General features: G+C 41.9%; 1 protein-coding gene across 8 annotated transcripts in view; it reads left to right on the top strand.

Annotated features, from left to right (window-relative positions):
• MYO6 (myosin VI) overlaps nucleotides 1-20136 on the top strand; it is a 278543-nt gene that overhangs the window by 104274 nt on the left and 154133 nt on the right. For all 8 annotated transcript variants that reach the window (XM_077289865.1, XM_077289864.1, XM_077289863.1 and 5 more), the window contains exons 10-11: nucleotides 7907-7987; nucleotides 16362-16542. In XM_077289865.1, coding sequence (XP_077145980.1) covers nucleotides 7907-7987; nucleotides 16362-16542 — 262 coding nt within the window. The remainder of the gene's footprint in view (nucleotides 1-7906; nucleotides 7988-16361; nucleotides 16543-20136) is intronic.

The following is a 20136-nucleotide window of genomic DNA, read 5'->3' as shown; positions in this document are numbered from 1 at the left end:
CTGGGTAGCTGTAAGATCAATGTTTTCCCATAAGGCTGATAAATTTACTGTCCAAAGGATCCTAAACTTCTGTGTTTGGACTGTGATGTTTTTCATAACTTGATTGAATTGGGTTAAATTGTATGGCAGAAAAATACCAAATACCAATGGGTGTAGTTCTTCTTAAGCCACTTCAGAATCCTTTGACTTTTAGTGGCTTGGCAAAATTAAAACAACTCCAAAATATTGGCAGTATCAGCAATTAAATTAATGTTTGCTACCTGTCTATTGGCTTTTGTCCAGCCCATAACACCAATAGAGGAAAAAATACCTACCAGATAGAAAATATATATAACTTAACTCGTACTAGAAAATATATTAAATTTTTTAAATAATGAGACCACGTAAGTGAGGCCAACAGTGGGGACACCTAGAAAATATTTAACTATCCTACCCAGTCACAATGTACTTCATATATCCTGCAGATTATTTTTCAGTCGCCATAATGTACCAGACCATTATCTACATGAAACTCAGATGGATAAATATAGCAATAAATAATGTATTTAAAAAAAAGTCTATATTCAGGACAGGAGATGAGGCAAGCAGTAAAGCCACATACCAAATTTGTCATAAATGGAGATCTTGTGAAATCAAGGGAAAATATGGCTATTCAAAAAGCATCTAATGTAAAAATGTTTAATACCATATACATCGTATAAAGAGCCAGTGACTCACCGATCACGATGCACGCTTCGAAAAGAATTGCTTTATCCAGGGAAGTGTCAGGAGCAGTGGGTTCTCTGCTCTCTATCCCACGCCTAATATATTGTGGGTTTGCTGTTGAGCTAAAAATAAGTTAAAGTTATCACCAATTACTGCATATCTGGCAGTCCTCTACACAGTGAATAGAGCCGTGGGTTACCTGTTGAACCACTTTTCAATTAACACAAGAAATTAGGGCTACTCTATCTGGGGGATCTGTGGGATTCTCAGCGATTGGACTCCCTGTGAATATCTGAGGTTGTGGGTTGTAATAATCACCTAGGCTGGTTAACTTTGCCTACTATTTTTTATTCCTTATGTCAATGGTTTTACAGCAACTCCAGATAGATGGCCAAAATTCTATGTTCCCACTCCACAGGATCCCAACCCTGGGCTAGTAGTTCCACTGCCACCGTACCAGTCGATTCCCACTGTCTTCCAACTTTTGGTTGACCCACAGTTTTTGTATCTATCGCTGATATAATCTGAAGTCAGTCTATGCACCTCCAGACAACGGATACCACGACCGTAGTGCGTGCATCTAGCTCCAGCCTTCAAGAACATATAGTACAGTCCCAGCAAGTACACAAGATGGTGCAAATGACCGAATCTCACCCTCCTGCTGGCTCACTAGGGATTAGAACTTTTGCGACTTTGGAGCATCAAGAGTCAACCACCCCAACCCATAGCATCCCGCTTTTGGCTGGCATCCACACAGAGCAGATAGCTGCAAACTTAGGAGGCTGATCGAGCACAGTGAGGTTTGTGGCCAGGTGACCCAAGTGTCCCAACCTGGGTTCTCCAAACGCCTTTGTGTGTTCAGTGACAGGCAGTGGAGCAGATCTGTATTCCACCAGATGAACCCATGGTCCCTTGGGCTGTTCCTAAAGAGTCCCTCTGGAGAGGGAGCCAGAGAATTAGACCCACAGCGCCCATTCAGGATATTCTCCCACAGGGTTGGGTAAGGTGGGGGGGAGGTAATCCCTCTTTGTTCGATTGTTCAATTAACCTGCATACTTGTCCCTAAGGCTACTGTCACACAGTACCATTTTGATCGCTACGACGGCACGATCCGTGACGTCGCAGCGATCGTATGAATATCGCTCCAGCGTCGTAGACTGCGGTCACACGTTGCAATCACGGCGCTGGAGCGATGCCGAAGTCCCCGGTAACCAGGGTAAACATCGGGTAACTAAGCGCAGGGCCGCGCTTAGTAACCCGATGTTTACCGTGGTTACCAGCGTAAAAGTAATAAAAAAACAAACAGTACATACTTACATTCCGGTGTCTGTCCCCGGCGTTCTGCTTCTCTCCACTGTGTAAGCGCCATAGCCGGCAAGCACAGCGGTGACGTCTGACGTCACCGCTGTGCTCGCTTTCCGGCTGGCAGACGCTCACAGTGCAGAGAAGCTGAGACGCCGGAGGACAGACACCGGAATGTAAGTATGTACTGTTTGTTTTTTTTACGTTTACGCTGGTAACCAGGGTAAACATCGGGTTACTAAGCGCGGCCCTGCGCTTAGTTACCCGATGTTTACCCTGGTTACAAGCGAACACATCGCTGGATCGCTGTCACACACAACGATCCAGCGATGTCAGCGGGTGATCAAGCGACGAAAGAAAGTTCCACACGATCTGCTACGACGTACGATTCTCAGCAGGATCCCTGATCGCTGCTGCGTGTCAGACACTGCGATATCGTAACGATATCGCTAGAACGTCACGAATCGTACCGTCGTAGCGATCAAAATGGTACTGTGTGACAGTACCCTAAGTTGTGCAGACTAATACACAGCAGGGCCTGATGCAATACGTAATCAGCAGGCATTCCACAAATTAACATACAACAAGAGTCAACGTACATGCTCAAATAAACAATGGCTCATGTCCCTTGACCTGCTGAACAATACGTCTGGCATAATTAAAGGAAACCAGTCAGCAGGATTGTGCCGAGTATCCTATAGACAGTGTCAGGTTGGCACAATTGTACTGATTAAAATGATACCTTGGTTGATGAATTCCGTCTTGTGGTTGTTGTTGTTTAATGTTTATTTTCAGTTTTGAGTTAGTAATATGCTTGTGCTCTGGGGCGGGCCTGCGGGCGGGTCTTCATGTGGGGCTCTGAGTAGATATTCATCTGTATGGCTTCTGACAGGTCACTGATCCCTCAGTAACCTGTCCCCTATTTTACATAATGAATGTTACATATATGTATATCTTGAAAAGAAAAAAAATCCCCATCTGCAGGCACCAGCTGTGAGCTGGATCATGATCGCATATGTAATGTGTATGTAATCCTTATCTTTCATGGTATCCATAAATTCCTAAATAAAAAAAAATCAGTTTGAAAATGGTGCTGCCTGCACAAGGAGCAGCTACTACTGTGCAGGCTCCGGTGGCACCATCTTGCTAAAGAAAAAAATTGTCTCCACTAAAATGGCAGTAGCAGCTGTCGGCGATCTGATAGTTGCTACTGCTCAAGCGCTGGCGGCACCATCTTGGAGGAGGTAATTTTTTTTTCCACTAGCAAGGTGGCACCACCGTTGCGTTAGCTGTTGCAGCTATCGGATCGCTGATAGCTGCTACCGCGCAGGCACGGCCCGTGTCTTTTTCAACCTTTTTTTTTTTTTTTTTTTTATGGATAACATGAAAGAAAAGGATTACATACACGTTTTATATGCGATCGTGCTGCAGTGCACCACCGCTGGCACCTGTCTGCAGAAGAGGATTTTTTCTCAAGATATATATATCTATCTATATATATATATATATATATATATATATATATATATATATATATATATATATATATATATATATATATATATATATATATATATATATATATATATCTCTATCACTATGTAAAACAGGGGGCAGGTGACTGAGGAATCAGGGACCAGTCACAAGCCATACTGATGAATAGATAATCAAAGCACCACATGTAGACCCCCCACAGGCCGTCCCAGAGCGCGAGAATCTCATTAACTCAAAACTGAAAGTAATAATTAAACAACAACCACAAGACGGATTTCATCAACCAAGGTATTATTTTAATCAGTATAACGGCGCTGACCTAACACTGTGTTTAGGTAACTGTGCACAATCCTGCTGATAGGTTCCCTTTAAGACTAAACGCTGTAAACGTCACACTACCAATGACATACCAATTAACACCTGGTGAAAATTGGTAAGAAGTTTTTACAGCCAGAATACCTTTTATGTTAAAAATGATGGCTTCATAGTTCTGGTTTTACCTTCACAGCTCTCCAGATGTCTTTCTTCAAATCAGTGTTTCATGGTTTAATTTTATTCCTACACTTAGGCAATTATTATTTTTTGTATTTTACTTTGCTCTCTCCTGCTGTTGGGGAGCTCTGTTGGAGCTCACATACGAAATCTCATATTCCAGAATATGTTTCCGGTGTGTAGACAGCGGTAGTCCGAAGGATCAGATCTACTCATTGGGCTGGCGACGGTTCAATAAATGACCCTTACACTCTCCTCCTGCTGACGGAGCGGACCACTGCTGATTAGTCATCAGAGAGCAGTCGGGTTACAGCAGCGGGCTTAGAAAGCTTGATGTGTGCACCGAGCAGTCCGAGAACATTACTCTTACAGAAACGTCTGATAGCGAGGAGAAAAAAAAGACCTCTTAGATGATTCAAATTGAATTGAAACCTCTTTGGCACGGCGTCTCTGTGGGCTGGAGACTGAAAACCGAAATGTCAGCTCTATTGAAACTGCAATTACTTTTCAAGACAAATTGTAGCCGGCCTTCTGAATGAGATGTTTTACTTTCCAGTGCTGTAGATGTCTCTGGTGATATATAATAATCTATTCTCCCTGTGTGCAGCTGAAGCCCAAAATTAGAGTGTGCTAGGTGCATCACCAGGAATAATGTGCCGTTTGCCACCTTCCATTTTATTATTGTGCTTTAACACTTGGATTCCTGCAGAACGATGGAAGCTGAGATATGTTTTTAATTGCAGATTCTTCTTAGGGTTTTAAAGATTAGATCTGTTTCTGACAGCAGCTTCTCCAGCAGCTGCTAAACGATTAGCTAAACCTTAAACCAATTTTCCCGGCTCAGTCCTAGTAAACTCCCATAACCGTCTTCTCATGGTACTGACGAATCTCTATGAGCAGCGTTTTTTTTTGTTTTGTTTGATTTTGCCTTTTTCTATTTAAGCTGTATCGATGTTGAAAGAAAAATTGCAGTGCTTGGAGTATTGCATTTCTAGTTTGTAATACATTTCTTAGTCTTCTAATTTCCACCGATACCAGTTTAGAAATGGCGTGATTCCACTAATAGGATTATTAGAGAACTGCCATTGCTTCTCCTTCTACCTGAGTTGTTGAAGAAGCTGCAAACATAAAGTTGTTGGACATTTATGACAACTACTATCTCTTGTCTGCACAAGCGGTGCTTCAGGCTGACTCTACATCACCAATAAGATGACAGAGGGACGCTCGACCCAGTACATTTGGTAGTAGTACTCTTCTAGTGTCAGATGTTAGAGGATGTGCAGGAATACTGTTCCAGACGGTGTGACATGGTGTGTCTAGATGGCTAATGTCAGTTTGGGCGGCATCATGCGTGCCCAACCCATTTAAGCAGCTGATGATACTGAAACCTCGATGGCTCCGTGGTTAGCACTGTTACTTTGCAGCCCTGGGGTCCTGGGTTGAAATCCCACCAAGGAAACATCTGAAAGTTTGTATCTTTCCCCGTGTTTGCGTGGGTTTCCTTTGGGTTCTCCGGATTCCTCCCACACTCCATGATGGTGCTATATAACCAAAGCACAATAATTAATAATGATCTTATCATGTCATGCTTGACTATTAACAATCTGATAATGGTTGAGGGAACTTTGGGTGAGATGTTATTTGTTTCTTACTGTGTGAAAAGTGACACCAGAGTTGTCATGCCGCCACTCCTTTTTCTTCTATGGAAATAGCAAATGAATATGGCCGACACCACACTAATAAGCAGGTTCGGTGTCACACAGCCAAAACAGAGTCTGTATATTAAAGAGAACTTGTCAGCTAGTTCATGTTGTCCAAACCTCTGGGAGCATGAATCCGAGTCTGACTGCACAATTCCAGCCAGGTATAAATTTCTCTGAAACGTTCCAGTGTTTCACAGAAGATTTAGTTAGAAGATATAAGTGGCCATACCCAAAAACCAGACTAGTCTGGCTCCTCCCAGCGCTGTTCCATAGCAAGAGACCTGTTAATCACCTAGAGTGGGTCTTGGACGGGGTTGCTGCAGGACTAGTCTAGTTTCCAACTATGATCCCTGGCCTATCTTTTTTTATTATATCTTCTCTGAAACGTTAGACTGTTTCTGAGAAGACTATACCTGGCTACAATCATGCATCCAGTCTCTGATTCATGCTGCTCAAAAATTATTGACCGTTTCCTTTTAAAACATAGCTATCTGTAAAAAAGGCACTAGCCAGCCAATAGCATTAAATTCAATGGCCTAAATGAACTGAAATAACATTGCTTTGTTAAAGGGAACCTGTCACCCCCAAAATCGAAGGTGAGCTAAGCCCACCAACATCAGGGGCTTATCTACAGCATTCTGGAATGCTGTAGATAAGCCCCTGATGTAACCTGAAAGATAAGAAAAAGAGGTTAGATTATACTCACCTGGGCAGGCGGTCCGGTCCGATGGGCGTCGCGGTCCGGTCCGGGGCCTTCCATCTTCTTAAGATGACGTCCTCTTCTTTTCTTCACGCTACGGCTCCGGCGCAGGCGTACTTTGTCTGCCCTGTTGAGGGCAGAGCAAAGTACTGCAGTGCGCAGGCAGCGGGCCTCTCTGACCTTTCCCGGCGCCTGCGCACTGCAGTACTTTGCTCTGCCCTCAACGGGGCAGACAAAGTACTCCTGCATCGGAGCCGCAGCGTGAAGACCAGAAGAGGACGTCATCGTAAGAAGACCGGACCGCAGCGGGACCGTCCCTGGGTGAGTATAATCTAACCTCTTTTTCTCATCTTTCAGGTTACATCGGGGGCTTATCTACAGCATTCCAGAATGCTGTAGATAAGCCCCTGATGCCGGTGGGCTTAGCTCACCTTCGATTTTGGGGGTGACCGGTTCCTTTTAATTAGATAACGTGAATAACATAAAATCATCCAAAATTGCTGCAAAGTGCAAAATCACCAAAACAGAACTCTACATAATAATAATATATATGGAGACCCAATTCTTCTCACGACATACATTAATAATGGCCAATTAATCACATAATGGAAAAAAATAAATGAATATTAAATTCAGCTAGGAAGAAGTAAAAAAAAAAAAAAAGACAAAAAACACTATATATATATATATATATATATATATATATATATATATATATATATATATATATATATATATATATATATATATATATATACATATACATATATACCAATCCAGATGTGAAAACCTATATGGGTGTGTTACCTGTGGTGGTACCCAAAAGGATGCAAAGAAATAAGCGGAGGGGCATAAGTCCGGTGTGTTACACCAACTGTATCTTCCTTAGGAGTGAAATTAATATTTCATGGTCATCCATCCACTGTAGATGAAGTGCTATTGATTGATGCCAAGGGACCTCAGAAAAATAGTGTAGACTTGCCATAAGAAATGGTGGCCTAGTTGGAACAAGTCAAGCCAGACATGTCATTCAAAGCAAGGATTACCAGGCCATTACTTGCCTAATTTGGGCACATCATATAAAGACGTCAACGACTGTAGAAGGAACTTCATGGTCGGAAGAATAGAAGGAACAAGGCAAAGAGGCATACTAGCATTCCGATGGCTTGATACTATTAATATAATGGCAGAGAAGACCCTGGTGAACATATCCAGGCTTGAATGAGATCGATCTTACTACAGATCAGATCATTCATCTATCAAGTTGCCATGGCTCGAGATTGAGCCAAAGGCCGTAAAAGCAAAATGTCAGGTCTAGTCTACAATTTTGTATGAACATTTTCATCTTTATTTTTTTTTTTGAGCTTGTCTTGATAAGATTTGATAGAATTCTACATAGATGTATATTGTCTGAATTCTTTTAGAGGACTCCCTCTCTAAAATTTGGATTGCCGTCTCAGAGAGGTTCCATTGTAACTGCTCATCTATTTTTTTTTTTTTTACTTCACAGTATCTGAATCGTGGTTGCACCAGGTACTTTGCTTCCAAGGACACTGATAAGCAGATTCTCCAAAACCGCAAGAGTCCAGAGGTATTGTCCATGAAATTATTCTCTAAATAGCTTTTATACTAAAGTGATTGTCAAGTGGTAACTTGGAGATTTCCAGTGTGTAAAGTAGCATTTCCATTGTGTAAAATTGCAAAGTGCTTGTAAAAGCAAGCTATTTCACAATTTACTTTATTATTAAAAATGCTAAAGAGTGAAGGGGTTCTTAGCTTTTATAATTTACGTCTTGTTGCCTAGCACATTGGCCACCTCTACAGTTGCTAGTTTCCAAGGTGAGGGTCTTGCACTTGTAAGCTGCACTGAAAGTGGCTGGATTGCTGAAGTATGCTTCTCCAATGCTAAAGAGGTAAAGGTGCCTCTGCTTGCAGATTTAGCCAGGAAACAGTTTGGGGCAGTGTCCCAAGTCTTCAGGAGCGTACCATCCCCTGGCAAGCAGGAGGCAGAGCAGCTGGGTGCTCCTGAAAAAAAAGCGTGAGGCAATCCTTTTAAGGGTACACCCAAAAACAACACCCAGAGATGACGTCATTCTGTATTATGATAGTGTGTTTTTTTTAATTAACACAGAAGATCTTTAAGAGGAGAAAAGGCTAATTGAAATATGTACGCTGTCATCACTGTGTGTAGGATACGCTCAGCTGTTTGGATTGAATAGACTCCATCACTTCTTTGCAGCTGCTGGGCCTTGGTACAATTGTTTACTGTGTCAGATGTTGACATCATGTTTTTCTGGTTGAGTTCTGAACACACTTGGCCTATAATTAATGTTTTGCTTTTTCTTCTTACACCTGATGCTTTCCCGATAAGGCTAGGTTCACATTGCGTTAGGGCAATCCGTTTAGCGCTAGCGGATTGCGCTAACGCAATGTTTATTTAGGGGCCGCGTTCAGGGGTCGCGTTAACGTCCCCGCTCTCGCAGATCCCCGATCTGCGAGAGCGGGGAACGGACCTCGGGCACGCCGCGGACGCTGCAAGCAGCGTCCGAGGCGCGTCACAAAAGAACGGCACATCACTAGCGCGAGCCGAAAAAGGCACGCGCTAGTGATGCGCTGCAGGCGAAATTTACATTGCTGTCAATGGGTGCGCTAACGGACCCGTTGCACGGCGTTAATTGCGACATTTTCGCCGTGCAACGCTGTCCGTTAGCGATCACCCACTAACGCAATGTGAACCTAGCCTAAGAGACGTGTCAGTCATCTTTTTATGTAGCTCCTATGCATCGCTTCCCTGTTGGCTTGAGACGTAACAAAGCTTTGTATGTCCTTGACCTCTCTGGTTTCGTTTTGGTCCAGGAGTGTTGCCCATGTTTTGCTTCTGAATGAAACTGACATTCAAGCTCAGTGACACAGATTCATTGATTGATCTCGGTAAAATAGCTTATAAATGGAGGACGCCGTTGTTTTTCACCTAATGCTGTATGGCATTGCAGGCTTTTTAGGAAGTCACTAGGTATGTGTGAGTGTGGAGCCTTAATAAGGGTTGATGACCCTCGACTTATTCACTTATTTAGGGATTGTTCACTCTTTGGGGCAATTTTTTAATGCTCAAATGTACGGTATGTATTTTGGGTTCAAAATAATTTTGTCGTCTGTAGCCTCTTTGTTGCACACTCGATTATAGGCTGCAGAATGCGTTAACTGAGAACTATCAGTGGGCTAATTCTGAGGTCTGAGTGGATCTTTGTTACTCTTCTACATTACATCCTCTCAGCTGGTTTCTGATCATAGACCACACCAAACTTAAATGTGCATAGAGCCTGTAAAAGCCAAACTATGCAACATTTTCATGAAACCCAATTGGAAAAAATGATTTGTAGTCACAAATCCATGTAAGCAATAATAAAAAAAAATTGCCCCAAAAGGTGGATAATTCTTAAGAAATGATCTTAGTTGAATGTTATTACAATGAACTTGTTACATATTCTTTTCCGGTGGCCGTGAAGCAACCCAAAGTTGTCATACTACTTGACGATACTGAACGTCCCTATGACATTTTGTAGATTAACCTTAGGGAAGTGTGATATTAGGTTTAGGGTCAAACTTGCTGATCTCTGGGGGTTGGACCCCTGGTGATCCTGAGATTGAAGTTCTGGAACACAGATGTTCAGCTGGCTGAAGGCTATGAGATTGCCGGAGAAAGCTGAGCAATGAATGGTTTGTAGGCGTGCAAGCACACGCTTTGCTCAATTGGAAGGCTGGACTCTGCAGAGTGGAGTATTCATGATCGATCAGGGTCCTGTCCTCTGGGGCTTTCATTGATACCAAGAACAGGACTCTAGTCCTTCTTCATCAGTATAATGGGAATAACCCTTCAATGATTTGTGAGAATTGATTCTGGAAGAGAAATGTAAAAATCATTGACCCAATGGGAAATAAGTGTTTTGTGCAGTATTATTGGTCCGGATGGGAATTCCAGGCAAGAAAATTGTTCTCTGGCAGTATTTAGCGTAAAATATTCTGGGGGTTTAAACCAAGGTGAATCTGGTGTTTATGGTTTTAGAACTCCTTTGCTAAGTAGTTATAAGTCTAATACACTTTAATGGACCATGAAATAGATCTAGTAAACTTTGGGGCGGATGATGCAACACTTCTGAAAATCTTAAGCTTTAATACTCTATTTTTAATAATAAGAATCAAAGTAACTCTCTTATTATCGATCCCTATCCGAATTTTCAGCTTTCGCTGTGAAGCAGAGCATTTTTCTTGCATTAATACATTTTATAATTAAGAATGCCTTAACTTTTTTAAATACCGAAGCCGAATTTCCAATCTTGTTGGGTCATTTGCCAATAGTCTGATCATTGTGCTTGTAAACTCCTGCATCTAAAGTGAACAGTGAAATTAATTCTCCAAATTGCTTTTTTTTGTGCCTTTCCCTTGTAATATCAGGAAGACGAGGTATATGTTGTGTAACCTGCAATTCTTTTTAGCTTAGCGTTGATGTTGTGTAGACAAGCGTGCGGTGACTTTTCAAGTACATGCTGTATATGAGGAAGCCACTTTTAATTTCCTAAAACTCTGTTAATTTCTTATATTTTCTGCAGTTTCCAAGGCTGTTGCCTAATACAGCATGCCTAAACTATCTCGTAGGAGTAGAGATGAGCTGCTCTGCATGCTTCTTTGTTTTATGGGTGAATGACTACTTAAATATACTCGGAGAGCAAATTAAAATGTCATTAAATCCCAGAGCTTCCATATGCCCATAAAGCAAAATGACTTGGCTGACTTTGTGCTTTTATTTACTTTTTTCTATACTTTGTGTGATTCTATTATTGTAATGTTGCTTTAGGCCTCTTTCACACTTCAGTTGTTTGACGTCAGTCTAAAACCGTCATTTTCCTCAAAAAACGGATCCGTTTTTTTTTTTGACGGATCCGATTTTTTCCCCATAGACTTGCATTAGCGACGGATTGTGACGGATGGTCGTCCGTTCCATCCGTCATGCGACGGATCCGTCAAAATTTAGCGGACGTCATCTAGACATTGACGTTCATCTAGATGTTTTTTGTCTCCGTTGAAATGGCGGATCGCGACGGATCCGTCGCGTCCGTCATTTCATAGAATGGCCCCCTATCCGTTTTTTGGCGGATCCGTCGCCCCAATCCGTTTTTTCAAGTTTTTTCAATTGCGCATGCTCCAAAAAGTATATACAACCCCCGAGTAACGGATCCGTCAAAAAAACGGATCCGTTACATCCGTTTTTTCAACAATTGTGACGGATCCGTCGATCCGTCACTTTGTCGGAAGTGACTGACGCCAAACGACTGAAGTGTGAAAGAGGCTTTATTTCTATTGTAGTGCCTAAGATCTTACTCTTAAAGAGCACTCCTCTCTTATGCTGGCCATATACCAATAATATTGCATGCCCTAAGTAATGAGACATCTTCTTAATACGTTCCAATTTAGGATTGCTGTATTAGAACGCGTTTCTGTGGTGGTTTTTTTTTTAAAAGGGATTTTCCACTAATTTGATGACCTGTCCTTTAGAATAATTGCCAGCTTTGGTAATGTCTTGAAGTAAAGAGTTAAAGGATTGGCACACTGTTTTGTGACCGCTACTACAGATCAGCTCCTATTCATTGAGTAGGCTCCGACCTGCAGGACTTGGCAGTGGCCATTAACCAGTATCATGGAACCGTGTTACATCTGGCTTCCAGCAGAGGCGATAACAGATGATTATTGGAGGTGGCAGGTGTTGGACCCTTATCTTTTTAATATTGATCACCTATCTTATATATAGGTCAGCAATATCAAACTAGTAGAAAACCCCTTTAAAATGTTTTTGGACTAGTGCCCCAGCTTTTAAACTGAGTAAGTTTAGGCATTAGTTTATTAGCCAGATCTTTTTGGATTGGTGTTTCCTGAACCAAGTCTATGACTAGCTTTACACATGCAAAGACAGCCATTTTGGGAATAAAGCAGTTTGTCGATTTCCCACAACTGCTGATGCTAAAACGGAAATAAGGAATAACATGAACTGCGCACCTTTAGTATTCATTCACTAGCAGCAGGTGCGGTCTGAAGCTGAAGAAGGGAAATCAAAATCATGGAGTCTTTCAGCAAACTCTACAACAGTGCAGTCTACGGTTGGATTCACACGTTGGTAAAGTGTCAATGTGACATCCAATTTTTTTCTTGGACAGTGTGCAGATCCACTGAATATTTCCTGTTCTGGTCCTCAAAATCAGATCAGAATAGGACATGCTCTGAGCTTCACGGATCTCCTTCTCATTTTAGCCGAAGTCTAACTACTGTAGATCCATTCTTCTCCATGGGTCTTTATTCTGTCCAACAAAAAATCAGGCAGCACATGGACATTTCACATGGATGCGTGAATGCAGCTTAAGGTGAAGTTCACATTTGTGTTGTAAGTTTTCTTTTTGTGTTCCATTACAGCAACAGAAAAGCAGGATAAAATGTGTTGCTTGACCAACATTATTGGTATCCTGTACACCCCTTTGATTTAAAATGGGTTCCACTAATCTCTATTGGCTGCTGAAATATATCGCTGAGTTGAAATCAGAAATAAAGGCTCCCAGGAGAGCCTCATATGCAGGTGTGAACACCACTCAAGGTAAAGACTGATATGAAACATCTGGCAGGTTGCAGGTAACATGCAGGGGATTAGATTTACCTGCTTTAGCTTCATATCATGCATTCTTGCAGCTCATATAGGTCGACGTATGTACAGTACAGACCGAAAGTTTGGACACACCTTCTCATTTAAAGATTTTTCTGTATTTTCATGACTATGAAAATTGTACATTCACACTGAAGGCATCAAAACTATGAATTTAACATATGTGGAATTATATACTTAACAAAAAAGTGTGAAACTGAAAATATGTCTTATATTCTAGGTTCTTCAAAGTAGCCACCTTTTGCTTTGATGACTGCTTTGCACACTCTTGGCATTCTCTTGATGAGCTTCAAGAGGTAGTCACCGGAAATGGTCTGCCAACAATCTTGAAGGAGTTCCCAGAGATGCTTAGCACTTGTTGGCCCTTTTGCCTTTACTCTGCGGTCCAGCTCACCCCAAACCATCTCGATTGGGTTCAGGTCTGGTGACTGTGGAGGTCAGGTCATCTGGCGTAGCACCCCATCACTCTCCTTCTTGGTCAAATAGCCCTTACACAGCCTCTAGGTGTGTTTGGTCATTGTCCTGTTGAAAAATAAATGATGGTCCAACAAAATACAAACCAGATGGAATAGCATGCCGCTGCAAGATGCTGTGGTAGCCATGCTGGTTCAGTATGTCTTCAATTTTGAATAAATCCCCAACAGTGTCACCAGCAAAGCACCCCCACACCATCACACCTCCTCCTCCATGCTTCACGGTGGGACCCAGGCATGTAGAGTCCATCCGTTCACCTTTTCTGCGTCGCACAAAGACACTGTGGTTGGAACCAAAGATCTCAAATTTGGACTCATCAGACCAAAGCACAGATTTCCACTGGTCTAATGTCCATTCCTTGTGTTCTTTAACCCAAACAAGTCTCTTCTGCTTGTTGCCTGTGCTAGCAGTGGTTTCCCAGCAGCTATTTTACCATGAAGGCCTGTTGCACAAAGTCTCCTCTTAACAGTTGTTGTAGAGATGTGTCTGCTGCTAGAACTCTGTGAGGCATTGACTTGGTCTCTAATCTGAGCTGCTGTTAACCTGCGATTTCTGAGGCTTGTGACTCGGATAAATTTATCCTCAGAAGCGGAGGTGACTCTTGGTCTTCCTTTCCTGGGGCGGTCCTCATGTGAGCCAGTTTCTTTGTAGCGCTTGATGGTTTTTGCAACTGCACTTGGGGACACTTTCAAAGTTTTCCCAATTTTCTGACTGACTGACCTTCATTTCTTAAAGTAATGATGGCCACTCATTTTCTTAGCTGCTTTTTTTCTCGCCTTTATACAAATTCTAACAGTCTATTCAGTAGAACTATCAGCTGTGTATCCACCAGACTTCTGCTCAGCACAACTTATGGTCCCAACCCCATTTATAAGGCAAAAATCCCATTTATTAAACCTGACAGGGCACACCTGTGAAGTGAAAACCATTTCCAGTGACTACCTCTTGAAGCTCATCAAGACAATGCCAAGAGTGTGCAAAACAGTCATCAAAGCAAAAGGTGGCTACTTTGAAGAACCTAGAATATAAGACATATTTTCAGCTGTTTCACACTTTTTTGTTAAGTATATAATACCACATGTGTTAATTCATAGTTTTGATGCCTTCAATGTGAATTTAATATTTTCATAGTCATGAAAATACAGAAAAATCTTTAAATGAGAAGGTGTGTCCAAACTTTTGGTCTGTACTGTATAAATGTATGTATGTAAACAAGACCTTTTGCCAGCTTGAGCATGGTAAACTGACCACATCATGGAATAGTAGCTGCAGAACTGAGTAAAATGTAGTTTTTATTTTAGGAATTAAGTCATAAAGCTTACATGCTAATTTCCTCTTTAAATAAGTTGACCACTACTAGGATAACTCCTTCTCATACCCCACGCTTGGTCCCGATAAAATAAAAAGCTTATACTCCCCTCTCATGCCTGTGCCGTTCTTGCGGTGTCGGCACTCACTTTCCTCAGGGCTCCCGTGTTTTTTTTAACCGCCATCGGACAAATTGAACATGAAGAGGAAGTCCAGGCTGCAGCTGATCTCCTTGCTTCCTCTGCATGTCCAATTTGTGCGATGGCAGGGACATTCACCCCAGCGCTATTTGGGTTCCGGACACCACTTGTAATGCAGCAGCACCAGAACCCCAGAACCGCGAGTGCCGACACTGCAGGAACGGTTCCGGCACGGGAGGTGAATTTGGGCTTTTTTTTGTATCGGGGCCGAGCGTGGGGTATGAGAAGGGGTTGTCCTAGTAGTGGACCACCCTCTTAAAGCAAAGAGGTGTTAGCAGACATTTGTCTACTTTCTTCTCCTACCTGCTGTTGACCAATCATAAGTAGAAAGCATTATTTAGGGGGAAGAAAAGAAAACTCCTCTAGAGAGGAGTATAGCAGTGCTGTGTGCCATTACAAACACCTCTTCATCTGCAGCTCTTATCTCACAGCACTGTCAGTGTGGGCGTAGGAGGTAAAGCAGAGCTTACAGTTGTGCCATTGGATTAGAGCTGCATATGCAGAAGCTGTTTTGTAATGACACATGTCTCTTTTTTTCATACTGATCTTACTGCTGTCACCTACTGTGATCACAGTCCAGGGAGTGGAGTAAAGCTGAGTTCAAATTGACATATGAATTTACTGGCTAATAATACCGCATTCGAAATGAGAAACAAAAAAATTACTCAGCTCTGCAGCCACTGTTTCATTTTATGGCCAGTTTAAAGAGAACGCCACCCACCATGCCTATAGGACCAGCGTGTGAGCACAAAGAATAGGAGACTTAACAATAGAGGAGACCGTAAACATTGCACTGGTCCTCTAAACACGGTGGGCTGCACATGCGCAAATTAGAAGTAGCATAGACTTTTAGAGAAACTGAAAGTTGGTGAGGCCTTACCCTGTAGAGTGGTTACTATATCTGCATATGACTGTTTGCCTATATTTTTTCCTCCATGATTAGCATTCTCATAGATTCTTCAGATCACCAAATGGCTGTCTTTGATGTGTAGGTGATTATATTTTTCAAGGAGGATTTGTCCAGGATGTAAAAAGAAGGTATCTGCTTGTTAATATGGGTGATATTACAACTCTCGTTCATTCCGTTAATTGAGGCTGAACTGTAATCCCAGACATAGCCGTGTGCAAGAAGGGTGGTATTTCTGGGAAAAAGCAGAGGCCGCTAATCCTAGATACACTCCCTTTTTAACTTTTGCATGTACACTTTTTCCTTTTCGGTTGTGCTGTGTGACTTAGACTAGGTTTATATCACAATTCTAATCAACATTTTTATTTTGTAGTACCTCAAACATGGCTCTCTGAAGGACCCGCTCTTAGATGACCATGGAGATTTCAATCGGATGTGCATTGCTATGAAAAAGATTGGCTTGGATGACACAGAGAAGCTTGATCTTTTCCGAGTGGTTGCTGGTGTCCTACACCTTGGAAATATCGATTTTGAAGAAGCTGGGAGCACCTCTGGTTAGAAGACATTTTATTCTATTATTCTATCAGTGTAAATGTCATCGGAAAGGCAGTGAGTTTGATTTGAGTCGCAAAGCACAATGTTCTTTTAAAAGGGAATAAAATGTACTTTAATTTACACGTGGAAATTTCCCTCACATAGACACCAAGGACAAGGTCTGATAGAAAAATGAATTTTGAAAACTCTCGCCTCTGTGAGTAAATGGAAAGGGTGATTTGATTACAAGGAAATGAAACAGCCATCTGCACATTTGATTTGTTAAGGTCTTTGGGAAACAATAAAAATGCACTGTTGTGTGACTGCTGCAATGCAGGTGCTCTGCAGAACGGTTCCTTTCACAAGTCAGTGGTCGAGGTGACAGATGGGCAACCTCACATGAGTCGTGGTGTCCCTTTCAAAGCCGAGATCAAAAGAGATACTGCTCTCCAAACTTGCCGTAGAGGGTTAAATACTTTAATTTTGCCAGTAGGGTCTGTTAATATATACAGACCGTAATGTTATATATGAGGTTTATTGTTATATTAAACATGAGAAGTCACATCTTTATAAGGCTGGTGTTGCCCTTGGTTTACCGAGGTTTGAGTGTCATAAGAAAGTCAGATTATTTGGATGTTCTAAGAACTGAGGGAATTATTCATCACTCTACTCAGGGACTCATAAGAAATAGAGTTGTTTGATGGACGCAGGCTGTAATATGTCTTCAAATGGAGTTTTTCCTGAAGTCAAATGTGTACCTCGGTGAAAGTTTTATTGCACACTCACTGAGGGATTTAGATGGTTTTAAGCAGAAAAGGTAAGGGCAGGGTGAAGCACAAGTAGAATTTATATCCTAACTGTCGTGAGGAAGATTTTCAGAACAGCTCCAAAGTCTTGTAAGGATTGATGTTGAACTTGTGGTAACTTATTTTCACCGGACGTCACCTTTATCACCTCTCCTTTGGGGGTCTGAATGCTGAGATCCGATCCGCACCCATTGGCAAAACGGGGCTCTTTTATCGCCATTGGAATGGCTCAGCAGTGTGCATACTCTACCTCTGCTCAATTCATTCATTCATTCATTCTTTCAAAAATTCTCCAAACTGCCAGTTGGTGCTGGTACCCGTGGTTGGACCCCATCTAGTCAAAAAGTGAACACCCATGTATCGCTCAGCTGTGAGCTAGTCTTATTATGCTGGAAGGGGGACAATATCCATGGACCTTCCCAGCCTATTAATATTAGTCCTCAGCTGACTTCTTTGCCTTAGCTGGCTATTAAAAGTAAGGGGGGACCCCACGTCATTTTTTTATGGTCCTTCCCCCGTTTTTAATAACAAGCAAAGGCAAAGCCGACAGCTGGGGGATGATATTAAAAGACCATCGATATTGGGCCCTTCCCAGCACTGTAAGATCAACTCAGGGCTGTCTGCTTTCCCTTGGCTGGTTATTAAAAATAAGAGGAACCCCACGTCATTTTTTAAAATTATTTATTTTATACTGTTTTTCTAGCAGCATCCTGTCCCTACTGTAGTCAGAGCACAATCGTTGCACCATCCGTGATCTGGCGTTTATACAGGCCAGGTCATGTGTTGCATCAGCCAGTGTCATGGTGCTCACAGCCTAAAAGCTTGTTGATTGGCTGCGCTGCAGCCTTTCAACAAACTTTATTAAGCACTGAACAAGAACAGTAAAACGGACTTCCAGGAAAATGTCCATGTTCAAAGTTTGGCACTGGACCTTGGTGTCCGGTACGAACTTTACAGTTCAGGTTCCCTCATCCCTAGTGATAAAGGGTTTCGCCCGTGAAAACAAGTTAATTGTATTTATCCTACACTTGTGATTACTCCAGTGTCTCATGTGCTTATCTATATGTAGTACAAAACTCTGAATATCAGCAACATGACTAGTAAATATTGGATCTCCAGTACATAGTCCAGTTTATGGCTGGATGATGCAGTGTATAAAGAGAACTTTCCGACGTTTGCCTAACTGACTTATGTCTTGTATAACACACTGCTAGATCTATTTAAGAAGCCTTTATAATAATCGGCTTCTTAATTCATACCATATAATGAAAACAAAGGGTCATATGTACAAAATATCACAACATATAATGAAGCTAAATGATAAAAAGCCCCTATACTAATAGTTAATCCATGTAATAAACCTGATAATTTTTTACAATTACACCTTACACCTACATAGGTGAAATGGAACAAAGACATAGTTTCTTAAGTTTATATGTCCTATGTTGTACATAATAGCAGTATTATACTAAATCTAAATGATATAAATATACTACTCAAACAGAAATTATAACAGATACAATAGACCAATAGATAGCGTTAATGTTACCAGCAGTATAGAAGGCCAGTGACCAACCACCCCCGACACTCGTTTCGCAATGAAATGCATCACCACTGGAGTGGATGCTAAAATAGTAAAACATGACTGTTTTCTCCTAAAAACAGTGCAATGCCTCATTTACAGATTAAGCTCATCCACTTTCTGGAGGAAATATGCCATGTTCTTCTAATCTTGGACAACTCCTTTAAAAATGGTATCCCAGTCAAGAAGATTATCATCTATCCACTTGATAACTGATAAAAAGATGATCAGTCCAACTCTTTGTACTCTCATCAATGTGCCAAAACAGTGATTTTCCCTTGGCCCTAGGGGTAGTTGAATGCTGTGAGCGGTCACACATTCATGAATGAAAAAACGGGGCAAGGGGGGAGGCACTATATGGGGGGAGGCACTATATACCCTAAGTCTGCATTCAATTATTAGTTTGCCTATATGCATAAAGAAGGCTAAGTGATGCCATCCTAGATGACCCTACTAGCCTTAGCCTGTTGCGCGACTCTACTTGCCCTTGTAGCACTCAGCACTGGCACCAGCTCCCACACTCTAACCACGGTCTTCCACTTACTCCCCCACCACCTGCTTCTGGCACTGGGCCATTAATTCCCACCTGAAGAGGATGATATAGATGAAGACCCTCGAAGCTCCTTGGTGATTTGGAAATTCGGTCCCAGGGGGAGATATCCAAGGCCATTAGTGATCACAATGATGAGTCAGGAAAAGCATTGCATGGCTTAGAAGTCTCCTTATGCTGGCTTGGTACTCTCAACAAGGAGAAACTTTACCCTTTATCCGAAGCCTCTCATCCAGCCAGATCAGCTTTTCTGCTTTGTACTGATAAGGGGCAAATACCCCGGACACACATGTGTAAATGGAGTTCCTGGTTTAGCTGTAAAGGCTGTTTGCATATTTCATGATCAGTCAGTAAGACATGGATAACTATTTCATATTAAAATAATTTGCATGCCAAACTCATACGTTTATGTGGGTATCTGAAAAAAATCACGGGCAGATTGTTTGCCTGATGACGCTCTAGTATCTAGAGCCATAGGCTCACAACTATTTCATCGGTAACAGTGCTGGAATAGTCGGCACTTTTGGTATTTGCTTTGAATGTGTCTGTCTGCCCCAGGAGAATGACGATTTAAGAGCCCTACTCCTAACCCCCAATTATATGTTTCTCCTTTTTCTTAGTTTATTACTTTTATATGTAGTTTTCCATACTGGGCGAGATAAGAAATGGAGCATGA

Source organism: Ranitomeya variabilis, chromosome 2, assembly GCF_051348905.1.
Source record: "Ranitomeya variabilis isolate aRanVar5 chromosome 2, aRanVar5.hap1, whole genome shotgun sequence".
Classification (NCBI taxonomy): domain Eukaryota; kingdom Metazoa; phylum Chordata; class Amphibia; order Anura; family Dendrobatidae; genus Ranitomeya; species Ranitomeya variabilis.
The sequence above is the reverse complement of the archived record's forward strand: the minus strand, read 5'-3'. Positions and strand labels throughout refer to the sequence as shown.